We start from the raw sequence: 12,442 nt of genomic DNA, 5'->3' as shown, positions 1-12,442 counted from the left end.
ACCGCAGCATATAGACAGCAGTATATAGCTAACAGCAGCATATAGACAGCAGTATATAGTGGACAGCAGCATATAGACAGCAGTATATAGTGGACAGCAGCATATAGACAGCAGTATATAGTGGACAGCAGCATATAGACAGCAGTATATAGCTAACAGCAGCATATAGACAGCAGTATATAGACAGCAGTATATAGCTGACAGCAGCATATAGACAGCAGTATATAGCGGACCGCAGCATATAGACAGCAGTATATAGCTAACAGCAGCATATAGACAGCAGTATATAGCTGACAGCAGTATATAGCTAACAGCAGCATATAGACAGCAGTATATAGACAGCAGTATATAGACAGCAGTATATAGCGGACAGCAGCATATAGACAGCAGTATATAGTGGACAGCAGCATATAGACAGCAGTATATAGCGGACAGCAGCATATAGACAGCAGTATATAGACAGCAGTATATAGACAGCAGTATATAGACAGCAGTATATAGCGGACAGCAGCATATAGACAGCAGTATATAGCGGACAGCAGCATATAGACAGCAGTATATAGACAGCAGCATATAGACAGCAGCATATAGACAGCAGTATATAGCGGACAGCAGCATATAGACAGCAGTATATAGACAGCAGTATATAGCTGACAGCAGTATATAGACAGAAGTATATAGCTGACAGCAGTATATAGACAGCAGTATATAGACAGCAGTATATAGCTGACAGCAGTATATAGACAGAAGTATATAGCTGACAGCAGTATATAGACAGCAGTATATAGACAGCAGTATATAGCGGACAGCAGCATATAGACAGCAGTATATAGACAGCAGTATATAGCTGACAGCAGTATATAGACAGAAGTATATAGCTGACAGCAGTATATAGACAGCAGTATATAGACAGCAGTATATAGACAGCAGTATATAGCGGACAGCAGCATATAGACAGCAGTATATAGCGGACAGCAGCATATAGACAGCAGTATATAGACAGCAGCATATAGACAGCAGCATATAGACAGCAGTATATAGCGGACAGCAGCATATAGACAGCAGTATATAGACAGCAGTATATAGCTGACAGCAGTATATAGACAGAAGTATATAGCTGACAGCAGTATATAGACAGCAGTATATAGACAGCAGTATATAGCTGACAGCAGCAATCCCATCTATGTAACGTCACAACCGCCACCATTCTGTATACAGACAAAGGAGCTGAGGTGACGTCCGGCCCAGCACAGGAGCGGCGGGGGATACAGGGAAGTGTAAATGCATTTTTATTTACCGGCATATGATCCTGGACAACCCCTTTAATCGTCATGTCTGATTTTGGCATCTTTTTTTATTATAATTCTGCACTGCAGCTTTTCCTCTGTTATTTCTCCTGGAAATAGATGAATAGATTCAGGACGCGGTTCTCTTGTTCCCTTTCTTATAGTTAGAGTTCCCCTACAGAGTCTGATACCGTCCCATGACTGCTGGCGGTGTAAGGACGCACCTTGTTGACAGGGGAATGCTATGGGCCATTTGTCAACTTATTTCTACATTTCCAGGAGGAATAAGAGAGGAACGGCACAAGGCACAGACTGAGCAGAAACTACCAGGGCATTGTAACTTCATAGAAACACAAGAGCGGGCGAGATGTCAGATCCACCATAATTGGTCTGCCTAATTGATGCCACCTGCTGCCCGCTCTGTGCCCGAGCTTCACCTTGTGTATCCATCATGGAAACCAGATCTGCCCCCCCCCCCTTAAGGAACCTGATTGAATCTCACTTGCCCTCTTGCTTTGCTGAAGTTAAACACTATTAAGCAGGAGTTTGACCCAACATCTCTCCATGCTAACCCTCTGCTATGTCCGCCTTGCACAGCATAATATTTCATCCAGATTTCTGGCATTGCAATCACATGTCCATGTTCCAAAGAACTCCGCAGCGTGCCAGGCCTGTCAGTGAAACACAACCTGCAACTTAAGACGCCAGCCAGGGCTCCTAGGCCAGCGGGCAGGAAAGATTGTGCAGACTGAAGCTGCTTAAGAAATGGAGGCTTGTCTGTGTCTATCAGAAAACCTACTACAATGGGTGACCCTCTAATTCCCAATATTCTGGACGGTCCCTTTAAATGAGTCTCAACCTGACGGACACAGACAAAGAACAGAACCAAGGAAAAATATTATCTATAAGTGACCGAGAGCTTCTGCCCACCCGGGTCCCTCTGTGCTGCCCCCATACCAGGAATTACTAGTCTAGCTGCAGTAATTATAGGAGATTATTCCTCCGGGCAGCGCAATAGCAAGGAGCGGACAAAATGTGAAGATTGCTGCTGGCTGCATTCATGTAATGGAAGATCTGCTAGAAAGATATGAGATCACTTCTATTTAGAAAGAAACCGCTCAAGCTGAGCCACAAGTCAGTCAGTCAGTCTATCTATCTATCTATCTATCTATCTATCTCCTATCTATCTATCTATCTATCTATCTATCTATCATCTATCTATCTATCTATCTATCTCCTATCTATCTATCTATCTATCTATCTATCTATCTCCTATCTATCTATCTATCTATCTATCTATCTATCTCCTATCTATCTATCTATCTATCTATCTATCTATCTATCTCCTATCTATCTATCTCCTATCTATCTATCTATCTATCTATCTATCTATCTATCTATCTATCTCATATCTATCTATCTATCTATCTATCTCCTATCTATCTATCTATCTATCTATCTCCTATCTATCTATCTATCTATCTCCTATCTATCTATCTATCTATCTATCTATCTATCTATCTATATATCTATCTCCTATCTATCTATCTATCTATCTATCTATCTATCATCTATCTATCTATCTATCTATCTATCTATCTATCTATCTTTCTCCTATCTATCTATCTATCTATCTATCTATCTCCTATCTATCTATCTATCTATCTATCTATCTATCTCCTATCTATCTATCTATCTATCTATCTATCTATCTATCTATCTATCTATCTATTATTCCGGTCTGTATATTTAGTGTACCCCAATATCAATGACTATTTTTCCAATCTGTATAAAGACAAGAATAATTCAATAGACCAAAAATGTATTTTTTTATTTAAATATTTTTTATTTTTGTTTTTCCTCCTTCCAGCCACAACTTGAACATTGTGTTTGGTTGAAGTCAGTACGCGCCATCCAAAAACACTTAAGACATAACATCGAATGAGCAGAGTACCTGTACATTGTTAGATATTTCAGTAGTCCCAGAAAGAGTTAACATACAGGCATTTTACCAATGCCATGAGACAGTAGAAAAATGCACAAATAAGTGCCAGCCATGAATGAGGTGCCTGTTGGGTGTAAATTGAGGGGTTCAGTCCTTGTCTTCTTTTTGGTCTTGGGCTGTTTATGCCTTCACCAGAGCCTGGAATTCTGTAAGGAAGTAGTGAGAGAATTGTGACTTGTCTTTCATTACATTGTAACATTTCATTAAGATTTGACTATTTGTTACATCATTTGAATTCTACTTTTTTGAAGTTTCTAAAAGTTGCAGATTTCTCAAAAAGTTATAAAGTCGTAATATTGTATCTCCAAGAAGATTTCTGTGTTTGCAGCGATATCATGTGCTATGACGACAAGATCAGGCCGCAAACCAAGAATATGTGAAATTATAAGGAAGACCCCCCCATCCTTACCATCTACTCCAATCTTGCCGTCACCATCAGAGTCTCCAGCCTTCAGGAAAGCCTTGGTCTCAGCGTCATTCAGAGCTCTGGCATCGGGCTTGAAGTTCTTCAGGAAGAGTCTGGGAATAAAAGGAACATGACCGTCAGTGTCGGCTCTTTGCTATCATCGCCATCTCACATTATGTAAATTGTATCTTGGATTTCCATTACTTGGAGGGAATATTCAGTTCCCCAGCCCGGTCTTATATCTAGATGTTCTGGCCAGTGGCTTGTTAGTGGCCCCCCTGGCTCCCAGGCACCTGTCAGCTCCCCCTCCAGCTATGGGCTACAACGTCCCAGCAATGACTTGTATCCCAGCACATTGTATGACTTATGTCTGATATATTGTAGGATAAATATGTTATGTTTTATTCTTACGCAAGCTCATCTTCCTCAATGAATCCACTGCAATCTCTGTCCAGGATTTCGAAGACCTTCTTGACCTGATCAGGAGACTTGCCAGACAGACCGACCTTCTGGAAGAAGGCTTTGTACTGGAAGGAGTTGTCAGCTGTAGGGAAAGGAATAAAAGTCTCCATTATCACAAATAATCTGAAATAATCTGAGTACAGAAGAATAAAAGAACCACCTTAAAGTGAATGTATAAGATCAGAATAGAATGGAGGGAGCTGCAGTACCACAAACAGCCTGTTAAGAAAGGGGGCGCTATTTCTGGATATAAAGACTGCGCCTTCTATTCTAATCTTAGATAATCACTCCAGGTATTGTGTAACATGTTATCTAGATATTTTATCTATGTATTCCAGAACATTCTCTTACATATTTCTTTAGTTCTATTGTAATCATGAAAGGAAATATATATGTGTCCTTTATAATCTACACAGAGGCGTCCAACCAATGATCTATTTTATACATATTCATATTCTTCTATCCCATATCTATCTATCTATCTATCTATCTATCTATCTATTTATCTATCTATCTATCTATCTATCTCCTATCTATCTCCTATCTATCTATCTATCTATCTATCTATCTCCTATCTATCTCCTATCTATCTATCTATCTATCTATCTATCTATCTATCTATCTATCTATCTATCTCCTATCTATCTATCTCCTATCTATCTATCTATCTATCTATCTATCTATCTATCTCCTATCTATCTATCTATCTATCTATCTTCTATCTATCTATCTATCTATCTATCTCCTATCTATCTATCTATCTATCTCCTATCTATCTCCTATCTATCTATCATCTATCTATCTATCTATCTATCTATCTATCTATCTCCTATCTATCTATCTATCTATCTCCTATCTATCTCCTATCTATCTATCATCTATCTATCTATCTATCTATCTATCTATCTATCTATCTCCTATCTATCTATCTATCTATCTATCTATCTATCTATCTTCTATCTATCTATCTATCTATCTATCTATCTCCTATCTATCTATCTCCTATCTATCTATCTATCTATCTATCTATCTATCTATCTATCTCCTATCTATCTATCTATCTATCTATCTATCTATCAATATAATTCTTTCTTTCTTTGTCTTTCTTTTTTTCCTTCTTCTTTCTTTGGTTCTAGCTTGTCCTTCCATGGTCCCTGACTCAGCGCCAAGTCATGATGAAGAAAGCAGGTGAATAAAGGAGCCTTACTTCATTATGGTTTGGAGGGTTGCCTCATATCCGATTGTATTGTCTATCTATCTCCTATCTATCTATCTATCTATCTATCTATCTATCTCCTATCTATCTATCTATCTATCTATCTATCTATCTATCTCCTATCTATCTATCTATCTATCTATCTATCTATCTATCTCCTATCTATCTATCTATCTATCTATCTATCTATCTCCTATCTATCTATCTATCTATCTATCTATCTATCTCCTATCTATCTATCTATCTATCTATCTATCTATCTCCTATCTATCTATCTATCTATCTATCTATCTATCTATCTATCTCCTATCTATCTATCTATCTATCTATCTATCTATCTCCTATCTATCTATCTATCTATCTATCTCCTATCTATCTATCTATCTATCTATCTATCTATCTATCTATCTCCTATCTATCTATCTATCTATCTCCTATCTATCTATCTATCTATCTATCTCCTATCTATCTATCTATCTATCTATCTATCTATCTCCTATCTATCTATCTATCTATCTATCTCATATCTATCTATCTATCTCCTATCTATCTATCTATCTATCTATCTATCTATCTCATATCTATCTATCTATCTATCTATCTATCTATCTATCTCCTATCTATCTCCTATCTATCTATCTATCTATCTATCTATCTATCTATCTCCTATCTATCTATCTATCTATCTCATATCTATCTATCTATCTATCTATCTATCTATCTATCTCCTATCTATCTATCTCCTATCTATCTATCTATCTATCTATCTATCTATCTCCTATCTATCTATCTATCTATCTATCTATCTATCTATCTCCTATCTATCTATCTATCTATCTATCTTCTATCTATCTATCTATCTATCTATCTATCTGTCTCCTATCTATCTATCTATCTATCTCCTATCTATCTATCTATCTATCTATCTATCTATCTATCTCCTATCTATCTATCTATCTATCTATCTATCTATCTATCTATCTCCTATCTATCTATCTATCTATCTATCTCCTATCTATCTATCTATCTATCTATCTATCTATCTATCTATCTCCTATCTATCTATCTATCTATCTATCTCCTATCTATCTATCTATCTATCTATCTATCTCCTATCTATCTATCTATCTATCTATCTATCTATCTATCTATCTATCTCCTATCTATCTATCTATCTATCTATCTATCTATCTATCTCCTATCTATCTATCTATCTATCTATCTATCTATCTCATATCTATCTATCTATCTATCTCCTATCTATCTATCTATCTATCTATCTATCTATCTATCTATCTATCTATCTCATATCTATCTATCTATCTATCTCCTATCTATCTATCTCCTATCTATCTATCTATCTATCTATCTATCTATCTATCTATCTCCTATCTATCTATCTATCTATCTATCTATCTATCTCATATCTATCTATCTATCTATCTATCTATCTATCTATCTCCTATCTATCTATCTATCTATCTCCTATCTATCTATCTATCTATCTATCTATCTATCTATCTCCTATCTATCTATCTATCTATCTATCTATCTCCTATCTATCTATCTATCTATCTATCTATCTATCTATCTTCTATCTATCTATCTATCTATCTATCTATCTATCTATCTGTCTCCTATCTATCTATCTATCTATCTATCTATCTATCTATCTATCTCCTATCTATCTATCTATCTATCTATCTATCTATCTATCTATCTCATATCTATCTATCTATCTATCTATCTATCTATCTCATATCTATCTATCTATCTATCTATCTATCTATCTCCTATCTATCTATCTGTCTATCTATCTATCTATCTCCTATCTATCTATCTATCTATCTATCTCCTATCTATCTATCTATCTATCTATCTATCTTCTATCTATCTATCTATCTATCTATCTATCTATCTATCTCCTATCTATCTATCTATCTATCTATCTATCTATCTATCTCATATCTATCTATCTATCTATCTATCTATCTATCTCCTATCTATCTATCTCCTATCTATCTATCTATCTATCTATCTATCTATCTCATATCTATCTATCTATCTATCTATCTCCTATCTATCTATCTCCTATCTATCTATCTATCTATCTATCTATCTATCTATCTATCTCCTATATATCTATCTATCTATCTATCTCCTATCTATCTATCTATCTATCTATCTATCTCATATCTATCTATCTATCTATCTATCTATCTATCTCCTATCTATCTATCTATCTATCTATCTATCTCTCTCCTATCTATCTATCTATCTATCTATCTATCTATCTATCTCCTATCTATCTATCTATCTATCTCATATCTATCTATCTATCTATCTATCTCCTATCTATCTATCTATCTATCTATCTATCTCCTATCTATCTATCTATCTATCTATCTATCTATCTACCTCCTATCTATCTATCTATCTATCTATCTATCTATCTATCTCCTATCTATCTATCTATCTATCTATCTATCTATCTCCTATCTATCTCCTATCTATCTATCTATCTATCTCTCTCCTATCTATCTATCTATCTATCTATCTATCTATCTATCTCCTATCTATCTATCTATCTATCTATCTATCTATCTATCTCATATCTATCTATCTATCTATCTATCTCCTATCTATCTATCTCCTATCTATCTATCTATCTATCTATCTATCTATCTATCTATCTCCTATCTATCTATCTATCTATCTATCTATCTATCTATCTATCTATCTCCTATCTATCTATCTATCTATCTATCTTCTATCTATCTATCTATCTATCTATCTATCTGTCTCCTATCTATCTATCTATCTATCTATCTATCTATCTATCTCCTATCTATCTATCTATCTATCTATCTCCTATCTATCTATCTATCTATCTATCTATCTATCTCCTATCTATCTATCTATCTATCTATCTATCTATCTCCTATCTATCTATCTATCTATCTATCTATCTCCTATCTATCTATCTATCTATCTATCTATCTATCTCCTATCTATCTATCTATCTATCTATCTCCTATCTATCTATCTATCTATCTATCTATCTATCTATCTATCTCCTATCTATCTATCTATCTATCTCCTATCTATCTATCTATCTATCTATCTATCTATCTATCTCCTATCTATCTATCTATCTATCTATCTATCTATCTATCTCATATCTATCTATCTATCTCCTATCTATCTATCTATCTATCTATCTATCTCCTATCTATCTATCTCATATCTATCTATCTATCTATCTATCTATCTATCTATCTCCTATCTATCTATCTCCTATCTATCTATCTATCTATCTATCTATCTCCTATCTATCTATCTATCTATCTATCTATCTATCTCCTATCTATCTATCTATCTATCTATCTTCTATCTATCTATCTATCTATCTATCTATCTGTCTCCTATCTATCTATCTATCTATCTATCTATCTATCTATCTCCTATCTATCTATCTATCTATCTATCTATCTCATATCTATCTATCTATCTATCTATCTATCTATCTATCTCATATCTATCTATCTATCTATCTATCTATCTATCTATCTATCTCCTATCTATCTATCTATCTATCTATCTATCTATCTCCTATCTATCTATCTCCTATCTATCTATCTATCTATCTATCTATCTATCTATCTCCTATCTATCTATCTATCTATCTATCTATCTATCTCCTATCTATCTATCTATCTATCTATCTTCTATCTATCTATCTATCTATCTATCTGTCTCCTATCTATCTATCTATCTATCTATCTATCTATCTCCTATCTATCTATCTATCTATCTCCTATCTATCTATCTATCTATCTATCTATCTATCTCCTATCTATCTATCTATCTATCTATCTCCTATCTATCTATCTATCTATCTATCTATCTATCTATCTATCTCCTATCTATCTATCTATCTATCTATCTATCTATCTCCTATCTATCTATCTATCTATCTATCTATCTCCTATCTATCTATCTATCTATCTATCTATCTATCTATCTATCTCCTATCTATCTATCTATCTATCTCCTATCTATCTATCTATCTATCTATCTATCTATCTATCTATCTATCTATCTCCTATCTATCTATCTATCTATCTATCTCATATCTATCTATCTATCTCCTATCTATCTATCTATCTATCTATCTATCTATCTCCTATCTATCTATCTCATATCTATCTATCTATCTATCTATCTATCTATCTCCTATCTATCTATCTCCTATCTATCTATCTATCTATCTATCTATCTATCTATCTCCTATCTATCTATCTATCTATCTATCTATCTATCTATCTCCTATCTATCTATCTATCTATCTATCTATCTTCTATCTATCTATCTATCTATCTATCTATCTGTCTCCTATCTATCTATCTATCTATCTATCTATCTATCTATCTCCTATCTATCTATCTATCTATCTATCTATCTCATATCTATCTATCTATCTATCTATCTATCTATCTATCTATCTCATATCTATCTATCTATCTATCTATCTATCTATCTATCTCCTATCTATCTATCTATCTATCTATCTATCTCCTATCTATCTATCTATCTATCTATCTATCTCCTATCTATCTATCTATCTATCTATCTATCTATCTCATATCTATCTATCTATCTATCTATCTCCTATCTATCTATCTATCTATCTATCTATCTCATATCTATCTATCTATCCATCTATCTATCTATCTCCTATCTATCTATCTCCTATCTATCTATCTCCTATCTATCTATCTATCTATCTATCTATCTATCTATCTATCTATCTATCTCATATCTATCTATCTATCTATCTATCTATCTATCTCCTATCTATCTATCTCCTATCTATCTATCTATCTATCTATCTATCTATCTATCTATCTATCTCCTATATATCTATCTATCTATCTATCTCCTATCTATCTATCTATCTATCTATCTATCTCATATCTATCTATCTATCTATCTATCTATCTCCTATCTATCTATCTATCTATCTATCTATCTATCTATCTCTCTCCTATCTATCTATCTATCTATCTATCTATCTATCTCCTATCTATCTATCTATCTATCTATCTCATATCTATCTATCTATCTATCTATCTATCTATCTATCTCCTATCTATCTATCTATCTATCTATCTATCTATCTCCTATCTATCTATCTATCTATCTATCTACCTCCTATCTATCTATCTATCTATCTATCTATCTATCTATCTCTCTCCTATCTATCTATCTATCTATCTATCTATCTATCTATCTCCTATCTATCTATCTATCTATCTATCTATCTATCTCATATCTATCTATCTATCTATCTATCTATCTATCTATCTATCTCATATCTATCTATCTATCTATCTATCTATCTATCTATCTATCTATCTATCTATCTCTTTTATCTTAGCTATAATTCAATTACCTCTAGCTATTTTAATTCATTTCAGTATTTCATCATCACTAATCATTTCTTGTTCTTCATTATGTCTTTAGATCTTTCCGTCTATTAGAGATAATAAAGTTCTCTTACCAGCGACACTGGCCAAGGCGGCTTCAATGTCCTTAGCGCAGAGAATGTCAGTGATAGACATGATTATGCTGCAATTACAAGATTAAAAAAAAAAAAATTGTAATTTGAAAATAAATTAGAATTTAAAACTTCAGATTTGCAATTCTCTGACTATTCGTCTTCCCCATGTGCTTAAGATTTCTGCCAATTGAAGAGGGATCTGGACCAATTAGATCATTAACCTTCTATTAAAAATTAGATTTTTGTTTTCAGCCAGGAAATGAATATTTCTAATAAATCAATTTTTTTTTAATTATAAGATAAATTTTTTTTAAAAATTGTAAATTTCATGAAAGTTGTTTGTCTCTTCAATCCGCAGAAGTTTAAGTCTATTTTTCCTCTTGTCTGCTGTAGTCCTTGTATCCTTCGGTCCCGTCTGCTCCTTGCTCGCTGTGCTGGCTCCCATGCGACTGCTTACCTTGTAGTGTTTTGGACTGGGCAGGGATCTGCTTGGCAGTGGAGCGCTTGCTGAGTGTCCCCTCAGGGCTAGCCCCATTTATATATACTTTAAGTTGCATACCATATACAGATCTTGGTTCCCAGCGTCACAGATAGGGAATGGTGTCAAGTGAACTTGCCTAACTAATCATCTCGCACTATTTTTATCTCCAGAGTATACATATGATATTAGCAAATGCAACAAGATAAGTGGGAAGATGCATTAAATAGAAACGATTGGGGAATAATGTTACTTTAGGCAGGAAACAGAATAAAAGAAATCCCACTTTGTCTTAAGTTTTCTACGACGTGCGGTATTTATCAGGTTGTGAACCGGCGGACGACGTGACAGCGCGGAACAACTAGAACTACAACAAACTATTATCAGGACTAGTGCGACACGAGTACAACATAAACACACACGTGCCCCGGACGTCACCGCCAACAGGAACAAGATACTCAGAATCCCAAAAATTCCAAGGGACGCCTTTTTATTTGTTGCAATTTTTTTTATTTTTGCAGAAAATTTGTACGAGGTCGGGAAAAGTTTTCTAGGACTGATCTGTCAGGACACGAAGTGACCGCTGCGGCGGGGACGCGGATTGTCTTACAGACGTACGTGCCAAGGGTGTCCGTCTATGTGGGGACTCATTCAATGGACGTTTTTATTTTATTAGATTGATCTCCATTATTTAGTTTGACAACTTGCACCCATTGAAGGGTTAATGAGTTTCTGACGGGGACAGGGGAATGGATGCCAAGTAAATGAATGTGCTGTCTTCAGCCTCCACTTACAAATCTTGTGTTACATGGGCTAAGTAATTCCCTTTCACAGGTCGCAGGATATATCCAGAGCGGTGCAGCGAGGTTACTTCCCCCCCACAAGCCTCAGGACAACAACGTTTTATGGCCTTTTATGTACATCGGCCTCCATTTGTATTGTTGTATTCGCTGTCATATATTTCACTCCTATTTCATTTTTTTAGGATTTTTTAATATGTAAATGGAATAAATACATAGAGGAAGC

At 34.3% G+C, this 12,442-nt stretch overlaps 1 protein-coding gene across 1 annotated transcript; it reads right to left on the bottom strand.

The window, feature by feature from the left end:
* Window positions 1-3,109: 3,109 nt before the first annotated feature.
* Window positions 3,110-11,516, bottom strand: LOC142217523 (parvalbumin beta-like). The gene is made up of 5 exons (XM_075285806.1): window positions 11,396-11,516; window positions 10,939-11,006; window positions 4,109-4,241; window positions 3,701-3,810; window positions 3,110-3,437 (listed from the first exon to the last, which is right to left on the bottom strand). Exons 2-5 carry the CDS (start codon window positions 10,997-10,999, stop codon window positions 3,412-3,414), a joined length of 330 nt encoding a protein of 109 aa, XP_075141907.1. The 5' UTR covers window positions 11,000-11,006; window positions 11,396-11,516; the 3' UTR covers window positions 3,110-3,411.
* Between the last annotated feature and the right edge of the window lie 926 nt (window positions 11,517-12,442).

Source organism: Leptodactylus fuscus, chromosome 8 (genome assembly GCF_031893055.1).
Source record: "Leptodactylus fuscus isolate aLepFus1 chromosome 8, aLepFus1.hap2, whole genome shotgun sequence".
Lineage (NCBI taxonomy): Eukaryota > Metazoa > Chordata > Amphibia > Anura > Leptodactylidae > Leptodactylus > Leptodactylus fuscus.
The sequence above is the reverse complement of the archived record's forward strand: the minus strand, read 5'-3'. Positions and strand labels throughout refer to the sequence as shown.

What these genes read in the sequence shown, in the direction of transcription:
- LOC142217523 (XM_075285806.1), bottom strand. Translation starts at nt 10,999, where the DNA reads ATGTCTATCACTGACATTCTCTGCGCTAAGGACATTGAAGCCGCCTTG. An exon ending in ATTGAGGAAGATGAGCTTGC is followed by an intron (nt 3,811 to 4,108) that starts GTAAGAATAAAA and finishes TTTTATTCCCAG; the next exon opens with ACTCTTCCTGAAGAACTTCA. An exon ending in CGGCAAGATTGGAGTAGATG is followed by an intron (nt 3,438 to 3,700) that starts GTAAGGATGGGG and finishes ACTTCCTTACAG; the next exon opens with AATTCCAGGCTCTGGTGAAG.